Source organism: Punica granatum, chromosome 5, assembly GCF_007655135.1.
Source record: "Punica granatum isolate Tunisia-2019 chromosome 5, ASM765513v2, whole genome shotgun sequence".
In the NCBI taxonomy this organism is placed as follows: domain Eukaryota; kingdom Viridiplantae; phylum Streptophyta; class Magnoliopsida; order Myrtales; family Lythraceae; genus Punica; species Punica granatum.
Window position 1 is genome coordinate 6951705 of NC_045131.1, and position 20544 is coordinate 6972248.

General features: G+C 39.6%; 2 protein-coding genes and 1 pseudogene across 2 annotated transcripts; all 3 read left to right on the plus strand.

The window, feature by feature from the left end:
* The first annotated feature begins 4101 nt into the window (after positions 1-4101).
* Positions 4102-6820, plus strand: LOC116208259. Its single transcript, XM_031541605.1, has 2 exons — positions 4102-6071; positions 6350-6820. Exons 1-2 carry the CDS (start codon positions 4242-4244, stop codon positions 6557-6559), a joined length of 2040 nt encoding a protein of 679 aa, XP_031397465.1. The 5' UTR covers positions 4102-4241; the 3' UTR covers positions 6560-6820.
* A 389-nt stretch (positions 6821-7209) lies between these two features.
* LOC116208267 lies at positions 7210-8735 on the plus strand (annotated as a pseudogene).
* An 8449-nt stretch (positions 8736-17184) lies between these two features.
* LOC116208262 lies at positions 17185-20083 on the plus strand. Its single transcript, XM_031541608.1, has 2 exons — positions 17185-19344; positions 19617-20083. Exons 1-2 carry the CDS (start codon positions 17536-17538, stop codon positions 19821-19823), a joined length of 2016 nt encoding a protein of 671 aa, XP_031397468.1. The 5' UTR covers positions 17185-17535; the 3' UTR covers positions 19824-20083.
* The last annotated feature ends 461 nt before the right edge of the window (positions 20084-20544 follow it).

The window sequence follows — 20544 nt, forward strand, 5'->3', positions numbered from 1 at the left end:
TTTCTCCTTATCAGCTTCTGTCAATGGTCGATCTTATTCTACACTCCCCTCCACCGAGGTCGCCGGCATCCACCAAACAAAAGAACATGGTGTGATTTGTCCCTACCCCAAACCACAAGAGGTGTTTTTGTCTTTTTTCCATAAATATATATATATAAATATATGCATATATTTATTTACTTATATACGTTATTTCACAATGGAATAGAGTACTCATGAAGCACCCAACTTAGGGTCCATTGAATCAAGCCTTTGGATGCAAGGATTTGGTTTCCTTAGTCCTACCAAATGAAAGCATAACAAGAAAACATATCATATATCATATCAATTCCATCCATATATATATATATATATCTCATGCCTAACCATTTGCAATTCTCAGGAGAAGAGAAAGATTCAAACCGATTTACTCTTAAATTCTAGGCACTCAAACAGCTATAAAGGTCGATCATATAATCAATAAAAAGGTCAACCAATCAAAAGGTATATTGAGGCGACAAGTTCTTCTTAATAAACTTAATAGCCTAATCCTTATAATTCAACATGCTGAAATCCTATAAACTCACATAAGGTAGAGTATAAGTCATAAGCTTAGGAACTTAATACGATCGGCTTCTTCTAGTCGTTCTACCCCCATTCCATACTCTTTACTTCCCATCAGTATTCTCTTTGCAATAATAAGAACCAATCAATAACTGATTTATCTTATTCCTCAAATCATCATTTTAGCTTCACAATTTCAAACAAGTAGTTATGTAGATTAAATTGCTATGGCAGCTAGGTTAGTAAAAAAATATATCTATCACCAAGCCCAATAAATCATTTCCATGCTATTAAACCGCCAATCGACAATCTCCAACTTAATAACATAACTAAAATTACCCAATTCTATAGCAGCAAAGGAAAGCTAAATAACTTGACAAAACTCAGGTTATATTAGTCATTTAACCACAGTTAGAAATCCTAAAATCAACTATTAAACCAACTTCTTCAACTCAACACCCAAACATACTACTACTTTCTAATTTGCTAAAACACAATAGGACTAATTAATTAAAAGAGAAACCTAATCAGCAATACATACCCAAAACCCATCAATAACGGGTCACCATGTCAAGGCCTTCCTCGCAGTGTTCTCCAATTTCCCAAAATGCAGACTTGAAGAAGGCAGGGAAAACTATGGGCTCAAGGGAAGTTATTTGGGCCACGGGGGCTCTAAATGTTTCTCAAGCCCATACTTAACAATCTGCACTATAATTATAATATATGTATATAGTATATATATTTCCGTGTGTGTTATAATGCCATCAAAATAGACACACTATATATATGCATAGTATATGCATGAGTGTGTAAAAATACCGGGTCTCACAATATACAAATGGAGAATAAAGAAAAGAAAAGAAAAAAAAGGGATTTTTTTCCCCCCCCAATTCCTTTTGAAACAGTCGGTTAAGAAAAGACATAATCTGGTTCAGCACCTGGACCATCTAGGATTCATCCTTACTGTTAGATAGATCAGTCACTGGCGGCAAGAAACTGCAATCAAAATCCAGTATTTCTTCGTTCTCTTCATTGGAAAATCATCACGTTTTCTAAGGAACCGTTGCTTGTGCTCGTATACCATAAAAATCGTGATCTGGATGAACTTCTTTTAATGGTACATGAAATTCTCCTTGATCGTTTCTATGTTTCTGAGATGACCAAATTTTATGGGACTTGAAGATCACTGGCGAATTTTCTATCACAACGGACTATAAAGAAATTGAAGTTTGCCATCATTTAGAGACGAGAAAGCAAAATGAATACAGCAAATGAATATGTTGTATATGCGCTGCCTATAAGATATATGGATACAGTCTGAGCAGAATGCTACTTTCTGGAATAAGCTCCGAACCATATAGTGTGGGAGTTCTCTCAGGGTGTTATAAATTCGATCTTGCATTTATGGCGGCTTCTTCCATTGAACTTCCATCACCTAGAAATTGTTCCGTGCAACCCATCACCAAATCAAGAAAAGGCAATAGGTGACACAGCGTCCACGTGAAGAACCTTTCACAGATCCGTTGATTCGGCATAATACCGGAACTACGACCTTTAATCTCCTATTGATTATTTGAATACCTAGGAAATTAGCATCCAACTCGAATCGAATCCGAGAATGGGCGAAAGAGTATGGTAGCTCTAAACTTTATTAAAAAAATCAACAACCATTTAATCCTAGGGTTTACATCTCTTAAATAGGAATTAAAACGCTTAATTTACACGAAAGACATAAAATTTTATTAAAATTGCAAAAACGTCCAAGTAACATAAAAATGCCCGTTTAAGGCTCTAAATGATGGAATTCGGCATAAATCTCGTCTTTTCACGGGTGAAGGCGTAAGTTGTGCTCAGGAGGTCGTTTCCCTCGAGACAGGGTCGTTATAACCTGTTTTTCTCGAGGTACCGATTTGTCACGTCTTTTGTCACATCAATAGGGAAGCATACACCGATAGAGATAACAAGGGGACTAAGTCAAGGACCACATGATCATACATGGAACTGAATCCAAATAATATACTTTCACCTGAGAAAGTAAAAGTAACAATTAAGAGCAAATCCGTAATCATTGCAGTTCAGCATACAATAAATGAAAATAGGAATCGTATCGCCTATTCCATGACTCAATCTTTCTCGCCTCGAAAAGTTGGGATGGTTTTAGACATAAGCTTTTGTGGGAGTGGTAGCATATTTCCATGTAACACGAGCCGCAAAAATCGTAGGATGTATCACCAACTAGCCCGCTCAGTGTGTGGCACAGCATCAAAAATCTCTTTCATGGTGTTCTTCCATCCATTTCAATCTAATGGAACAGATAATTATCACCAGGTTCTATGTCTCAGTAGTTCCTGCAAATTATCGAGACATAACTACCAGTAAATACTCTGAAAATTCAGATCCGGGGTGCAGCTGATGTCGGTTCTCATGCATATATGCATCACATTGATAATGAAATAACACTGCCGCCTACTCCAAGTAAAGGAAATGGTCATTGGCTGATTATATACCGGGAATTGGCACAACATAATTTCCTTGTTCAAGAACCCAAGCGGGTGCCAGTTGTACAGGAGAGGAGTACACCCATTCTCTTTTGCAAAGCTCTCCATCCGAAGATAGATCTTCTTGATCTTGTTCACATTCTCCTTCCAGAATCTAGCTAGGGTGCTTTGCCTTGCAGAAAATCGGATTCTTATTAGTAGTTAAAAGGGGACAAAAGGGAAACATGCCAAGACGTTGTCGTGGCCTAGGAGCCATTGTCCTCTAACAATCACTAACTATCACCCCTACGACGTCGCCGGTAGATTCTGACACCACCAGTGACCTCGTCTTTGGTGTTATTGGCTGGGTTGAGCCGAGCAGGTGCAAGGGGACAAAAGTTGCTCCGTCTCATAGTTTAGGGGGCAAAAAGTTGCTCAGTCTCATAGTTTAGGGAGTGATACGATAATTTTTCTAATTGAGCTTTTAAGTGGATTGTTGACGTGGATGACACGTAAGATAATGGTAATGGTGGTAGCCATGTGTCAACTTGAAGTCTAGGTTGGGCATATTTACTGGGGAAGATTAATTTGGGAATTATTTTCAAAATGGAAATTATTTTGGGGAAAAGCTCGCCAAGGAGCGGGGTTCTTTTATAAAAAAACTATCGATTGGGTCTTTCAAGTTACCACAACCTCCAGATTGATCCTTGGAGAAATCTTACCATCAATATAGTCCCTGACGTTTTATTTTGCCTATCAAAACAGGCCGTCGTTAAAACGACAAGACAAAAATCTGTTGTGGCATCATAAGTGACCGATGCCGTAAATTGGTCCGTTTAACTCTAAAAGCGAAGTCGCCTTGTTCTTCTAGAAAATTTTTAAAAAAAAATTCAAAAAAAAAAAAATCAAATGAACGGAGGGGAGCCACCGCAGGAGCTCCACCCTCTGCTCCCTTTTCTCTTTTTTCTTTTGGGCTTGTCTCTGTCTTTTTCCAGTCAAAAGTAATATATGTTGCCGGCCACTATATTTAAATTAAATTAATAATAATAATAATTTGTTATATGTACCCAGCTAAGTAAGCTGGCTGTTGGGACGTGATCAGTATCACTCTCACCTGCTCCTTTTAGATCTGACTGAGGCGCTCTATTAGTATTTGTTGTTGTTTCCTCTTCTTCTTCTTCTTCTTCTTCTTCTTCTTCTTTATGTTTTTTTGTCTCAAGGATGAATGCCAAAACCCCCAGACTTCTTAAGTATCCCTTCCATGAACATGCCCTGGTCCTGAAAGAGCTGAGCAAAAATTTCAGCTGGGAGTGCCACTTCTGTAGTTTATCCTCGAAAGGCGGTCTGGCCTACGGTTGCATAGAGTACTGTGAGTTCTTCCTCCACAAATCATGCACCGAACTGCCCCCCGAGATTCAACATCCCTCTCATCCACAGCACCCGCTTGTATTGTCCGTATCAAAACCGACGCGTCGCTGTTATGGGTGTCCTTACCCGCTACGTTGTCTGTTCATCTATCAATGTCGTGACTGTCAAATAGGCTTACATGTGGGATGTGCAGCTGCAACTCTCCCTCCTCCTGAAGAAGAAGAAGAAGAGCATAAGGATGAGCAAAAGCACGAGGACAGGGACCACCACGAGGAGGACATGATTGAGCACTTCGCTCATGACCATCCTCTTTCATCCTTCCACGTGGATGCGCCAAATTATATCGAATGCAAGGTATGCGGAAAGGGTATCTCCGGTCGCGTCTATGGTTGCCGTGCCTGCATATTCGTGCTGCACGAATCTTGCGCTCTGGGACCCCGAGAGATAATGAATCATCCTTTCCATCCACAGCACCGGCTTGCTGGCGGGTGTCTCGAGGATTCAGTTAGATGCGACGTCTGCAACCGTTACTGTAGCTTTGCATACAGCTGCAATGAATGTCATATCAATCTCGATGCCAAATGTGCTGTTTCCATTGTGCATCCTCCTCCTCGAGATCATGATCAGAGTCGTAGCACAGACGATATGCGAGATCAGATCAATGATCTTTCCCACCCCCGCCAACTGACATCTCTTCATGCAAAAATGGAGCTTGAAGCCACCTGCAACCTCTGCAGGAAGAAGATATCGGGTGATTTTTACTGTTCGCCTGGCTGCCCTGTCCTGCTCCACCAATCGTGCGGCGGCTTGCCCCAAAAGATAGTGCACCCTCTTCATCCAGACCACCCTCTCATTTGCCAAACAGATCTTGATCGTAATTGCTCTTTCTGTTCTGGTTATGCGGAGGCCTTTGTATTCAAGTGTGAAGAGTGTCACTTTTCCCTTCATGCGGGATGTGCTCTCCAATCTGTCTCTGCTACGAAAGAGGAATTAACTCTTAACAGTGAGCTTCTCCATGAACACCCCATGAGACTTCAGTTTCTAACTAAGGGACATCGTTATAATTCAGGCAGTATTGTCTGCTGCGAGTGCCCTGCTGAAGGTCTGGTTTACGTCTGTACAAATTATTGCAGCACGATGATCCATAAAACATGTGCTGAGCTACCACGTGAATTAGAACACCCTATTCACCCACAGCATCCTCTCCTTCTTTCTTTTGAGCCACTCGACAAATCCAATCCTTGCTCTGCATGTCTGGAAAGCTCTCGAGGATTCACCTATTACTGTGATTATTGTAAGATCCAGTTCCACGCGCATTGTGTTATGAGGAGGCCGACTCTAAAACATCCGCGTCACGAGCATAGCCTATCCTATTTCAAAGAGATAGGCCGCGATCTCTACGGGGCACAATGCAATGTTTGTTACGATGAGTGCAGGATTGACTTCTACCGCTGTGTACCCTGCAACTATAATCTTCACTTCAGTTGCCTGCCTCTGCCCCCTTTGGTCAAACACGAATTCCACTTCCATCAGCTGGTGCTATGTGATAGAGTTGTTGACGACTTTTATGATTATGAGGAGCAGTACTGCGATGTGTGTGAGACACTCAGGCACCCAGAACAGGGTATTTATTATTGCGAGGAGTGTAATTATGATGCCCATATCGATTGCGTCATCCCCAAGGTAAGCCCCACATCCCAAAATTCCACCACATTCTTATTCTTGGAAGCATTACATGGCTAGCCACGACTCTTTCTGAGTCATCCCCATCTTAATTTCTGTCTCGAGAATGAAGCAATGATAGGAAAAACCTGAAGAAGGAAAAAGAAGCCGCCGCTCTTAGCTAGACCTTTTCTTGGAAAGAAAATTGTTGTACAATTCATAATATATTGTCTATGAATTATATATCTTTTTCAAGTTAATGATATGAAACTAAATATATAAATGATTGCCATCTCCAGGCAAATCTCGAGAAAAGGAGACAAATGGAGGACATTAAGCTCAAGCAACTGGATGAACAAATTGCCAGTAAAGAAGCGGGAGCAGAGACATTGAAGACAAAAATGGAATTGGCAAAGAAAGAATGGGAAATGTCAAAGGAAAAATGGGAAATAGCAATGAAAGATCTGGAGGAGCTTAAGAAAAAGAGACGAGAGATACCGAGCTCTTGAGCGCAACAGCAAGAAGAGTCGGAGTCGGACAGGCCATGACCTTGGAGTTTCGTAATGCTCTCTCTTGGCATATCGTTCATAATAATAGGGATCTCATGCATCCAATTAGTCAAAATAGATTTTATTCATTATGTGCGTTTGTAAGCAGAGATCTTATTCTGCGCTTGTCATTCTGATTATGATCTAAAATTACTTCTTAAGGACCAGATCACTGATTATTGCAAGTGTTTAAAAGTATTTCTGAAAAGCCAAATTGCGTGATCTGCACTCTCATGAGTTCCAATACACTTTCTTTACCTGTCCATTTATTCATTAGCCAATTTTCATCTTCGAAAATTTACATAGGAGAATCCCCATTTACTGAAGCATTACGCAGGCCCCTCCAACGGGACATATGATCCAATGGAACATATGTATGGAAAACTGTCATGATCGTATGATATTACAAAACGCTTTATCCAATTATTTAAATTTAATTTAATAGCTAGCTGCCCTATAGACACTTTCGTTCTTTTCTTCGTCTTTTTTCCCTATCAAATAGTAGTATCTTGCCGGCCAATATATTAAATTAAATTAATAATAGTTATATGTACCCAGCTAAGCAAGGTAGCGGTTGGGACATGATCAGTTTCACTTTCACCTGTTCCTTTTAATTCTGAGGCGCTCTATTTGTTGTTGTTTCTTCTTCTTCTTCTTTGCAAGAGCTGAGGGAAAGTTTCAGATTTGGTAATTGCTATATCTGCCGATTGTCTGTGAAAGGCAGTCTAGCCTACCATTGCATGGACTGTGAGTTCTTCATCCACAAATCCTGCGCTGAATTGCCTCCCAATATTCAGCATCCCCCTCATCCACAGCACCCGTTTGCGATTATTGGATCCTCAAGTGCTACTGAGCTCTGTACGGGGTGTGTTATTTATATACATCTAGATGATTATCGTTATAAATGTCGTCTTTCCTGCGGAGTAGACTTGCTCGTGGGATGTGCAGCTGCAACCCTCCCTCCTCCTGAACAAGAGCACAAGGACCAGCAGGAGCACGAGGACAAGGACTACCATGAGGATGAGATAATTCAGCACTTTGCTCACGAGCATCCTCTGGCATCCTTCCACGTGAATGTACCAAATTGGATCCGATGCAGGGCTTGCGGAGACAAGATTTCCAGTTGTGTCAATGATTGCCGTGCCTGCATATTCATGCTGCACGAATCATGCTATCTGGCACCCCGAGAGATAATGAATCATCCTCTCCATCCATAGCACCCGCTCACCTTGCTTGCTGATCTCGAGGATGAGATGGAATGCGATGTATGCAATTATGAACCAAGGTTTGCATACAACTGTAATGAATGTGGTTTCATTCTCGATGTGAATTGTGCTGTTTCCATTATACATCCTCCTCCTCGAGATCATGACCAAAATAGCACAGATGATAGGGGAGAGATCCATCATTTTTCCCACCCCCACCAACTGACATCTTTTCACGCAAAAGCAAAGCTAGGTGCCATATGCTAATTTTGCCAACAGGAAATATTCAGTGATTCTTACCGTTTCCCCGACTGCCTTGTCCACCCATCGTGTGCCGAGTTGACACAAGAGATTGTGCACCCTCTTCATCCGGAACACCCTCTCATTTGGCAAGAAGGTCGTGTTGATCGCTCTTGCTGCTCTAATTATATTAAACATGGCTTTGGATTCAAGTGTGAAGGGTGTCCCTATGGCCTTGCTGTGGGATGTGCTCTCCAAACTCTCTCTGCTATGAAAGAGGAATTAACTCTTAACAGTGAGCTTCTCCATAAACACCCCATGAGGCTTCAGTTTCTAACCGAGGGACATGATTATGAATCAGGCGGTATTGTCTGCTGCGAGTGCCCTACAGAAGGTCTAGTTTACGTCTGTACAGATGATTGCGACATGATGATCCATAAAACATGTGCTGGGCTACCACATGAATCAGAACACCCTATTCACCAATAGCCAGAGGTGTGCACGGATACCTGGTATGCTCGAAACTGGCCGGAACCTACCCTAGGACGGGGTTCGGGTAGCTCGTATTGAAAATAGAGTAAGGTTTGGGTATTAAAATAAAGAACTGGTGAAAATAGGTTCCGGTTCCTGCATATAGAGTACTCAGAACCGGAACTTGTATCCGGACCCTATAATAATTTTCCCAAGTTATATTCCGATATATTTCTTCTTTTTACATTACCCTCTTCCACTCTGTCTCTGTCTCTGTCTCTCTCTCTCGGTGGAAGGTTCGCATTCCTCATCGTCAGCAGCTTTGGTTCGACGACCTCGGTGTGTCCTCAGTGAGATGAATTCGTATTACGGATGTTTAGTTATGTAGATGAATTGATGATACATATTACTCTTTGTTGTAGATGTATTTGTGAATTAATGTAAAACTATGTCGACATTCTGTTTGGTGTGATTACTGATTATAAATAAGATATTTTCGATTTTATTTAGCGAGACAAAAAAATTTACAAGTCCCAACAAAATACCTGGAACCTGTGATATAATACAAGTTTCGGATATATTCTGGTTTCAGGACTCAACAGGGCAGGGTCTGGTTCCAAAATCTTGGAACATGTTCATTACAGGGTAGGGTCCGTGTATCGTGGAAAAAAAAAAAGGGTACCCGGACCCGAACACCCATACCCACAGCACCCTCTCCTTCTTTCTTCTGAGCCACTCGACAAATACAATCCTTGCTTTGCATGTCTGGAAAGCTCTCGGAGATTCACCTATTACTGTGATTATTGTAAGATCCAGTTCCATGCACATTGTGCCATCGAGAGGCTGACTCTGAAACATCTGCGTCACGAGCACAGCCTAACATATTTCAAAATGATAGGCCACAAGCCATACAGCGTGCAATGCAATGTGTGTTACGATGATTGCAAGATCGACTTCTAAATGATTAAATTTTCAGCACTTAATTTTAAGTGCTTCATTTTAAATCCAAACAAACATAATCTAAATATATAAATGATGGTCAGCTCCAGGTAAATCTTGGGAAAAGAAGACAAATAGAAGACATTATGCTCAAGCAACTGGATGAACAAATTGCCAGTAAAGAAGCGAGGGCAGAGACATTGAAGATAAAAATGGAATTGGCAAAGAAAGAATGGGAAATGTCAAAGGAAAAATGGGAAATAGCAATGAAAGATCTGGAGGAGCTTAAGAAAAAGAGACGAGAGATATTGAGCTCTTGAGCGCAGCAGGAAGAAGAGTCGGACAGACCATGACCTTGGAGTTTCGTAATGCTTTCTCTTGGCATATAGTTCATAATAATAGGGGATCTCATGCATCCAATTGGTCAAAATAGATTTTATTCATTATGTGCATCTGTGAGCAGAGATCTTATTCTGCGCTTGTCATTCTGATTATGATCTAAAATTACTTCTTAAGGACCAGATTACTAATTATTGAAGTGTTCAAGTACTTCTGAAAAGCCAAATTGTGTGATCTGCACTCTCATGAGTTCCTATACATTTTCTTTACCTGTCCATTTATTCATTAGCCAATGCAGATTGTCTGCCATATGAGCTTGAATAATAAGGAAGGAACCTTACTTATATCCAAAGGAAACAAACAAAAAAAAAACAAAAAAAACAAAACAAAAAGAATGTGGGCTTCTTTGTATGAGCTTTCGGGCATGGCCTGATTCCACCTCAGTAAGCAAAGGCACACCCTATGGTTATTGGCTCATCCAAGTTCAATGGGGACGCAATGCTGGGTCAAAAGCACAAACGATTTTAAGAAAGGAACTGACAAAGAGGGAAAAAGGGGTGCACATATCAACCACATTAGTAAATCCTGGAATCATTGAGCAGAGTTACAACATGATTAGGGCTGTCGGCCTAGAGGCTTGTGCTACCCATGACTTAAAATATATTTGTAAAAAGTAGTCTTATCAAAAAGAAAATTATCTTAATTATTAGTAGAAGTAACAAAATCTAGTTATGGATCATGGGTAGTTATAGAAACTTATTCTACAACAAATGTTGATAAACACAATAGAAAAAAACAGTATATATCTTAAGGGCCTTCTTCAGTAGGGATTTTTAGATTTTTCATACTATATAAGATCAATATGAGCCCTTATATTCTCTTCATTTACTATGGACCGTCTATTATACATAATATTTTTTAAGTATCACCATTCTTTACTTTCTTATTTTCCTCCCACAAACCTTCAACGGTGTTACAAAATGAAAAGTAGATATCCTGACATGTCAGGGTGGTGAACTAATGATGAGAATGTTGTTCCACACTATCGAATATGAATATGACTGGATTGACAAAACTTGCTTTAGATGATGGTTTTTTTTTTTTTTTTTAAAAAAAAAACAAGAGTCGATTATCCTTCGAAGACTTCTGCAATGTTCCAAGTCTACTTTTGCAATAGCTAAACTAGAATTTCCGATGGCAAATTCTTAAAGGCACTGCTTGGCTCATATCTTATACAGAATAATTAGGGGCCACCCGTCTCATGATGTCTTAATGCAGCGGTCCTATCTCATTGTTGTCTCAGAGAACAGATGATCCCACCATGGAAAATTAATTGACCTCGAGGGAGACGTACGTCTAAGTAATACAAGTCGGGTAAGAAATTCATTACATAATGCAACACCATCCGTTGTTTGCCGGTATATTATTGATGATGCGGTGCGACGGTGATGCAGGCTTTAACCAGTTTTATTTTCTAAGCCGATTTGTTGATTCAATTGAAACCGATTTGCTTAACCAGTTTGGTTCAATATTGCACATGGCGCAATAAAAGGAATCCATGTCATCAACCTGGATTTGGGATGGGATCGAAGACTAAGATTGATGAAAAGAATTGTAGACGAAAATCACATTTTATATAATAAAGGGACCAAATCGTGATTTTATAGGGTTGTTTTTGAAATTTAAAACTTATAAAAATGAATGGTCTAGATTAGATTGAGGGAGATCTAAGGGCTAAGATTAGTTATGCATGATGTGAAATCTGCACGGTAGAATTTGGAATATCTTAAAGGATGATACTACCACGGTTGTTTTATTCTTGGTCGTCAGATTCCTTATTTAAAATTGTGATCGTACACGTGTTATAGATTTTTTTACTTTAAGATTCACCCCTCACATTTTGACTATCAATATTTTTTACTACGCATCTTCTCATCAATGTTCGGTCTCATCGGTGAACGAGTCGGATCCGCTTCGATATTAATTCGAACTGAATTGCACCGGCAAATTATGTAATCGCCTTATGTTGGAAGCTCCTTTTATGTCGTCCACTTATCTACATGTGGGCTTCGTCTTCTTCCTCTTCGTTTCTCCTTATAGGGGGGAATGTGGGAACAAATTGAGGAATCATGCCTCCCATCCGTCCCATCTATCTCTGTGTTTGTGCTAGAGAGAAGCTGGGCATAATTGGTCAAATTAGGGTTCATATTGGATGAATTTGGGTTCATATTTATTTAAGAAATTTTTGTGAGTAAAAAAAGCAATTGCTGTGAGGACCTATTTTAATTAAGCTTAGTTCCATTACGTGTATTTGATGGGTCAAGAGTGATCAGGAAGGCATTGGGAGCAAATCTTGAACTTCTGTGGACATTGAAAAAAAATAAAAATCAATTATGTATGTAGATGATCAATTCTTGCAAGAATAAATTAATTAAGTAGTTTCTGGATATGTGTGTATACGCATGGATGGCATAGGCTTGGCTCTGCTGTACATATGGTTTTGATGTTACTGCTAATGAAATTACTCCACCAATCAATTGGACGGCGACTGATTGCTGAGAAGGGTGGACGGCAATCAGGGCGGGAGCCACCTCGACTATTCAGCAAGAAATTTACCGAACTGTGAGGTCGAGAGTGAAGGGGGAGGAAGGGGAGGAGTCCGGCTCGAGCTGGAGGCAGAGTCGGGAAGGGCAGGTGGTCTCGGGGCGGTGATGATTGTCGACGAAATTAAATTTTTCATGGGTGGTTTTAGGGATTCTTCGAGATTGTATGTTTGCTTCAATTTTTTCTTGTTCATTTGGAGAAGAGGAACCGAAGACGATATCGTACAGTGTTTCTTTATTTTTTGAAACAATTAAATTATTTTTTATTTGGTTGAACCGGTGCAATTTGATACGATTTAATACCGAAGCAAATCCGGCTCGTTCATGGGTGAGACTGAGCGTCGATGAGCAGATGCATGACCAAAATTATTGATAGTCAAACTATGAGGTTGAATCTTAAACTAAAAATACTTAAGACACGTGTACGGCCAGGATTTTATATAAAGGGATCTAACGGTTAGCAATAAAACAACTGTAGTGGTTGTTTTTACTTGTCAACTATCGTAGAATCTCCAATATATTAAAACTTCATTTTTTTACTTAGATAAGTAGATAGTGGCAGAAAAAAACTTAGATAAGCAGATAACATATCGACGATTTTTCACAAATTCCATAATAATTAAGGGAAAAAAGAGTAACTTGTCCGGAAAAAAGTATAATTGTATCACAGTTTCTATAATGGAGCATAAACCTTGTAGGATTAAAGGGACATAACAAATTGATTCTCCGATTACATAGAGAATTTTTTTTTTTTGATAGAGAAACGAGACTAACGCCTACGATTACATAGAGATATTACCAGTCACATAAGCTGAAAATTATTACGAAAGACAGAAATTTTGAGAAATTATAATTAGCCATCCGCGCATCAGCATTAACACCGCATAAACATAATAATGGAAGAAAATTTTATGAAATAAGAATTCTTGAACTGTTAAATAAGAATAAGTTTTTCTTATTATTACTTATAAAAACTCAACTTAAAGTTCATGAAGAATATTGTAACAAATGAAAGAGAAATATTAAGGGCAAAAAAATAAGCAAAAAGCCTTACAATTATAAAACCGAAACTGTTTTGGAGCGGAAACAAAAATGGTATTGTCAAAACAATTAATAGTAATGTTATTAAGATTTTTATTTCCTTATACTAAGTCATGAGTCTTTTTTGTCATTGAAAAAAGAGATTTTTGTCGGTGAAAGAGAGGGAATGATCAATAATATCTAAATTCGCTCAAACATCTCTATTCAATGAATATAAAATAGACGTTTGATTTTTGTATCAATAATAACATAAACACCCAAAACATGGTGTTTATTATTGCGAGAAGAGTAATTGTGCTGCTGATATCGACTGCGTCACCCCCAAGGTAAGCCCCACATCCCAAAACTCCACCCCATTTTCCGAAGCATTTTGTATCCATCACTCTTTCAGAGTCATCCCAATCTTAATTTTTGTACCGGGAAAGGAACAATGATTGGAAAAACTAGAAGAAGGAAAAAGAAGCCGCTCCTAGACCTTTGCTTGGAAATTAAGAAAATTGTTGCACAATTCGCAGTATATTGCCGAAGAAGTATATTTCTTTTTCGAGTTAATAATATGAGACGACTAAATATAAACAATTGCCAGCTCCAGGTAGATCCCGATAAAAGAAGACAAATGGAAGACCTTATGCTCAAGCAACTGGATGAATAAATTTCCAGTGCAGAAGCAGAGGAAGAGGGATTGGAGGCAAAATCAGAAATGGTAACGACAGATATTGAGGAACTTAAGAAAAAGAAGCAAGAGATATCAAGTTCTCTGGCACAACTGGAAGCAGAATCGGACAGGCCATGAACATGGAGTCTCGTAATGCTTCCTCTTGGCATTTTTTTTCATACTAATAGAGATCTCACGCATCCATTGGTCAAAATAGATTTTATTCATTATGTGCGTCTATTAGCAGATCTTATTTTGCGCTTGTCATCCTGATTATGGCCTGAAATTACTTCTTAAGGGCCAGATCATTGAAAATAAAATGTTCAAGTACACTTCTGAAAAGTCAATTGGTTGATATGCACTCTCATGAGTTTGTATAAACTTTCCTTGCTTACCTTTTATTCATTACCCAATGCAGATTGTCTGCCATGAGCTTGGATAAATAAGGAAGGAACCCAGGATGAGGAATTGAAATCGGAGTCCCGCATGTCTTGGTATATTTCATTGGTAACAAGTACCTGATTATACATGTATTTGTCAAATAGTTCACAGTCGATTTGATGCAATCCCTTTTCTTGTCAACTGTTACGATAGTATAACGTGAATTTTCATGCGAACCTTGTGTATGCTTTCCAGCTTTATCGTGACTACTATTTCCAACATGACAAATTCTAGTGTGCACTTTCCAAAATTCACATCATGTCAAAGATCAGATGCCACGAGTTTAAATATGCTAACACGAACAGTAACCTGAGCATCTCAGCTGGAAATTTCGACAAAATATTTGTTCAAGGGACCTAAAATAAATAAATAAACATTGTACAATAAGATGAGCATATCAGCAGTGCATCAAACAAAGCAAACAATGGTAATACCATCGCTTAAAAGCCACGACACTGACCATATTTACTGATGCATAAAACTATATTGAGTGCGATGTAGAATGCTTCTTTACTTTCCTTATTCTTTACACATAGAAGAATAAAATACTCTACCAGCCCAAATTTTCAATAAACCATGTCATTTCTATCAAAAAGAAATTCGTGATTCGGCATGAATGCAGCAAAGCTAAATCAACTAACAAGCACAGACAGCTCAGATTATATACCTACAAAGTCGATGATGTGCCACCTGTCTCAAGGCCCGAAGCTTTACCGAAGAAATGCCCCATAATTATAATGCAGTTTCTATAAGGAGCATAAAATTTGTAGGGTTGAAGGGACATAAAATATTGATTATCCGATTACATAGAGGTATTACCAGTGAGAAAGGCTGAAAATTATTACTAAAGATCTATTTGAATTCAAGATAAGTTAAAGAAGTTTTGAGAAATTTTTAATTAGCCATCCGTGCATCCGGTAACACCACATAAATAAATATAATAATGAAAGAAAAGTTTATGAAATAAGAATTCTTGAACTGTGAAATAAGAGTGGCCAAAAAAAAAACTGTAAAATAAGAATGAGTTTTTTTTTCTTATTATTATTACTTATCACAACTCAACTTAAAGTCCATGAAGAATATTGGAACTAACGAAAGAGAAATATTAAGGGCAAAGAAATAAATAAAAAGCCTTACAATTATATAATCGAAAGTGTTTTCAAAACAATTAATATTAACGTTAAACAATTAGCTTTATTTAAAAAAAAAGATTTAACGCATCAATCTTCAATAAAGGAAAAAAATAAATAAATTTGGACAGGGCTTCACCATTTTCTTCTGCTCTGCCATTTTCTCAGCTCTTCTTGCTCTGTTCACCCTTGGTCTTCTTGCGCAGAGATCTCTCAACTGTCTGCTTAGCCTTACACTAACTGAACACTCACTCAAGACAAGAACTTGTCTGCGTATATACAGATGGAAAATGAACTGTCTAGCCCACCGCCCACCGCCCACCGCCCACCGCCCACCGCCAGCCCCCCCATCCAACCCCCACAAAAAAAAAAAGAAGGAGAAAAAGGGTCCTGCTTTTTCCAATTCTTTTGGAAACAGTCGGTCAAGAAAAGACATTATCTGGTCCAGCACCTGGACCGTTTAGGATTCCTCCATGCTGTTAGATCAGCAAATCCGTAATCATTGCAGTTCAGCATACAATAAATTGAAAGAGGATTCGTATCGCTTATTCCATGAATCAATCTTTCTCGGTCTGAAAACTTCCGGAGCATTTGGGATGGTTTTAGACGTGAGCTTTTGGGGAACTGGTAGCATGTTTCCATGTAACATGAGCCGTGAAATCGTAGGATGTATCACCAGATAGCCACCTCAGTGAGTATGGCACAGCATCAGAAATCTCTTTCATGTGCTCTTTCGTCAATTTCAATTTAGTGGAACCGATATTATCGTCCAAGTTCTTTATCTTAGTTGTTCCTGCAAATTATCGAGACATAACTACCAGTAAACACTCTGAAAATTCAGATCCGGGGTACAGCTAATATCTGCTCTCATGCATCTATGCATCGCATTGATAATGAAAGAACACTGCCGCCTACTCCCGGTAAAGGAAATGGCACAACATAATTTCCTTGTTCAAGAACCCAAGCGAGTGCCAGTTGTGCAGGAGAGGAGTACACCCATTCTTTTTGGCAAGGTTCTCAATCCGAAGATAGATCTTGTTCTTGTTGACATTCTCCTTCCAGAATCCAGCTAGGGTGCTTTGCCTTCTAAATTCGGTGAAACATCTCTTGTAAAATAGAAGTTCGATTTTGTATCAACATTTGGCGCCCCATGTGGGAAACTTTCAAAAAGAAATGTCACGGCTTAAGAACAAGATACAAGTAACGATGCGCTTCTCCAAACGATTGAGGTCCACTAAACCAAGTGGGTGTGCCAGATCAATGTCAATCCATGGTGGAATTATTTGGGCGATTTCAGAATGGATCGTCGAGCACGATCATGCTGTTATGAAAAGTCAGTCCATGGTCGCAAGATGCAAAGATTGGCGCATCAACACAACAAACCAATCTGCAAGGTGGGAGGGACAGGTCGAGCACGAGATCCTAAGCAGAAATTTTCAGTCACCATAAAAAATGCCCAGATGAGCAAATTTTCATCTTCGAAAATTTACATAGGAGAATCCCCATTTACCGAAGCATTACCCAGGCCCCTCCAACGGGACATGATCCAATGGAACATATATATAGAAAGCTGTCATGATCGATGAAATTACAAAACGCTTTATCCAATTATTTTAATTTAATTTAATAGCTTGCTGCCCTATAGAGACTTTCGTTCTTTTCTTTGTCCTTTTTTCCTGTCAAATAATATATGTTGCCGGCCAATATATTAAATTAAATTAATAATATCTATATGTACCCAGTTACCTAGCTAGCGGTTGGGACATGATCAGTTTCACTTTCACCTGTTCCTTTCAGATTTGGCTGAGGCGCTATATTAGTATTTGTTGTTGTTTCTTCTTCTTCTTCTTCTTTGTGTTTTTTTGTCTCAAGGATGACTGCTATTACCCCCAGCCTTCTTCAGCATCCCTTCCATCAACATGCCCTGGTCTTGCAAGAGCTGAGCGAAAGTTTCAGCTGGGAATGCAGGATCTGCCGTTTCTCTGTGGAAGGCAGTCCGGTCTACCATTGCATAGACTGCGAGTTCTTCCTCCACAAGTCGTGCGCCGAGTTGCCTCCCCGGATTCAACATCCCTCTCATCCACAGCACCCGCTTGTATTGTCCACATCAAGCCGGAGTTTTCGCTGTTATGGGTGTCGTTACGCGCTACATGGTAATTTCATCTATCAATGTCATGACTGTGAAATAGACTTACATGTGGGATGTGCAGCTGCAACTCTCCCTCCTCCTGAAAAAGAAGAGCATAAGGACGAGCAAAAGCACGAGGACAAGGACCACCACGAGGAGGAGATGATTGAGCACTTTGCGCACGACCATCCTCTTGCATCCTTCCACGTGGATGCGCCAAATTATATCAAATGCAAGGCATGCGGCCAGGGGATCTCCGGTTGCGTTTATGGTTGTCGTGCCTGCATATTCGTGCTGCACGAATTTTGCGCTCTAGCACCCCGAGAAATAATGAATCATCCTCTCCATCCACAGCACCCGCTCACCTTGCTTGCTGATCTCGAGTGTAAGATTAAATGCCATGTATGCAAGTATGACCCTCCGTTTGCATACGACTGTAATGAATGTGGTTTCATTCTCGATGTGAATTGTGCTGTTTCCATTATGCATCCTCCTCCTCGAAATGATCAGAGTCGCAGCACAGACGATAGGCGAGATCAGATCCATCATTTTTCCCACCCCCACCAACTGACATCTTTTCATTCAAAAAAGGAGCTTGAAGCCACCTGCAACGTCTGCAGGAAAGATATATCGGGTGATTTTTACTGTTGCCCTGGCTGCCCTTTCCTGCTCCACCAATCGTGCGCCGAATTGGCCCAAGAGATTGTGCACCCTCTTCATCCAGACCACCCTCTCATATGCCAACCAGGTTATCGGGATTGCTCTCTCTGCTCTGATTATGTGTGTGCCTTTGTATTCAAGTGTGAAGAGTGTCTCTTTTGCCTTCATTTGAGATGTGCTCTCCAAACTCTCTCTGCTACGAAAGAGGAATTAACTCTTAACAGTGAGCTTCTCCATAAACACCCCACGAGGCTTCAGTTTCTAACTGGGGGATATAAGTGTATTGTCTGCGAGTGGCCTGTTACAGGTCTAGGTTATGTCTGTGAAATTTGTGGCCACGTGAAGATCCATAAAACCTGTGCTGAGCTACCACGTGAATCAGAACGACATCCTATTCACCCACAGCATCTGCTCGTTCTTCTTCCTCAGCCATTCGATACATCAAAGCCTTGCTCTGCATGTCTTAAAAACATACGGAGCTCTGATAGATTCACCTTTTTCTGTGATTATTGTAAGATCCAGTTCCATGCACATTGTGCTATGAGGAGGCCAACTCTAAAACACCAGCGTCACGAGCACAACCTATCCTATTTCAAAAAGATTGGCCGCGAGCTCTACAGGGCACAATGCAATGTGTGTTATGATGATTGCAGGATTGACTTCTACCGTTGTGTTCCGTGCAACTATAATCTTCACTTCAGTTGCACGCCTCTGCCCCATTCCGTTAGACACGAGCTCCACTTCCATCCGTTGGTGCTCCATGATAGAGTTGTTGATGACTTTTATGATGAGCAATACTGCGACCTGTGTGAGACACCTAGGCATCCAGACCACGGTGTTTATTATTGCGGCGAGTGTAATTGTGCTGCTCATATCAACTGCGTCATCCCCAAGGTAAGCCACATATCCCAAAATTCCACCACATTTTCCGAAGCATTTAGTAGCTAGCCATGACTCTTTCCGAGTCATCTCAATCATAATTTCTGTCCCGGTTGGGAAAGGAATGACATTTGGAAAAACCTGAAGGAGGAAAAAGAAGCCACTCCTAGCTAGATTTTTTCGTGGAAATTAAGAAAATTGTTGCACAATTCATAGTATATTGCTTAAGAACTATATTTCTTTTTTGAGCTAATAATATGAGACGACTAAATATAAATGATTGCCAGCTCCAGGAAGAACCCGAGAAAAGTAGACAAAGGGAAGACCTTATGCTCAAGCAACTGGATGGACAAATTTCCAGTAAAGAAGTGGAGGCGGAGGCATTGAAGAAAAAATCAGAAATGGTAATGAAAGATCTGGAGGAACTTGAGAAAAAGAAACAAGAGATATTAAGCTCTCGGGCACAACGGGAAGCAGAGTCGGACATGCCATGAACATGGAGTCTCGTAATGCTTTCTCTTCGCATATTTTTCATGCTAATAGGTATCTCATGCATCCATTGGCCAAAGTAGATCTTATTCACGTCTGTTAACAGTAGATCTTATTTTGCACTTCTCTTCTGATTATGGCCTGAAGTTACTTTTTAAGTACTAAATTGTTGAAAACGAAGTGCTCAAGTCCTTCTGAAAAGACAATTGTGTGATCTGCACTCTCATGAGTTACTATAAACTTTCTTTACTTGTTCTTTTATTCATTACCCGATGAGATTGTGTGCCACGAGCTTGGATAAATAAAGAAGGAACCCAGGATGTGGAAATGAAATCGGAGTCCCACGTCCTGTTATCGTTCATCGTTAACAAGTATCTAACTATATAACATGTATTAGTCAAATAGTTTATAATTCTTTGTAGGAAATAAGAATTCTTGAACTGTGAAATAAGAATGAGTCTTTTTTTAAAATTATTATTATGGACCGGATGAAAGAGAAATATTAAGGGCAAAGAAATAAATAAGAAGCCTTACAATTATAAAACAGGAACTGTTTTGGAACTAAAGAAAAATGATATTGTCAAAACAATTAATATTAACGTTAAATAATTAGCTTCAATTTAAAATTAAAATCAACAAATCAATCTTCAATAAATAAAATAAAATTTGACAGGGGTTCACCATTTTCGTCTGCTCTGCCATTTTATCAGCTCCTTCTTGCTCTGT

Excerpts from the sequence above, each read along its gene's own strand:
- LOC116208259 (XM_031541605.1), top strand. The coding sequence starts at position 4,242 with ATGAATGCCAAAACCCCCAGACTTCTTAAGTATCCCTTCCATGAACAT. Across the intron at positions 6,072-6,349 it reads TCGATTGCGTCATCCCCAAG|GCAAATCTCGAGAAAAGGAG; the intron begins GTAAGCCCCACA and ends TGCCATCTCCAG.
- LOC116208262 (XM_031541608.1), top strand. The coding sequence starts at position 17,536 with ATGACTGCTATTACCCCCAGCCTTCTTCAGCATCCCTTCCATCAACAT. Across the intron at positions 19,345-19,616 it reads TCAACTGCGTCATCCCCAAG|CTCCAGGAAGAACCCGAGAA; the intron begins GTAAGCCACATA and ends AATGATTGCCAG.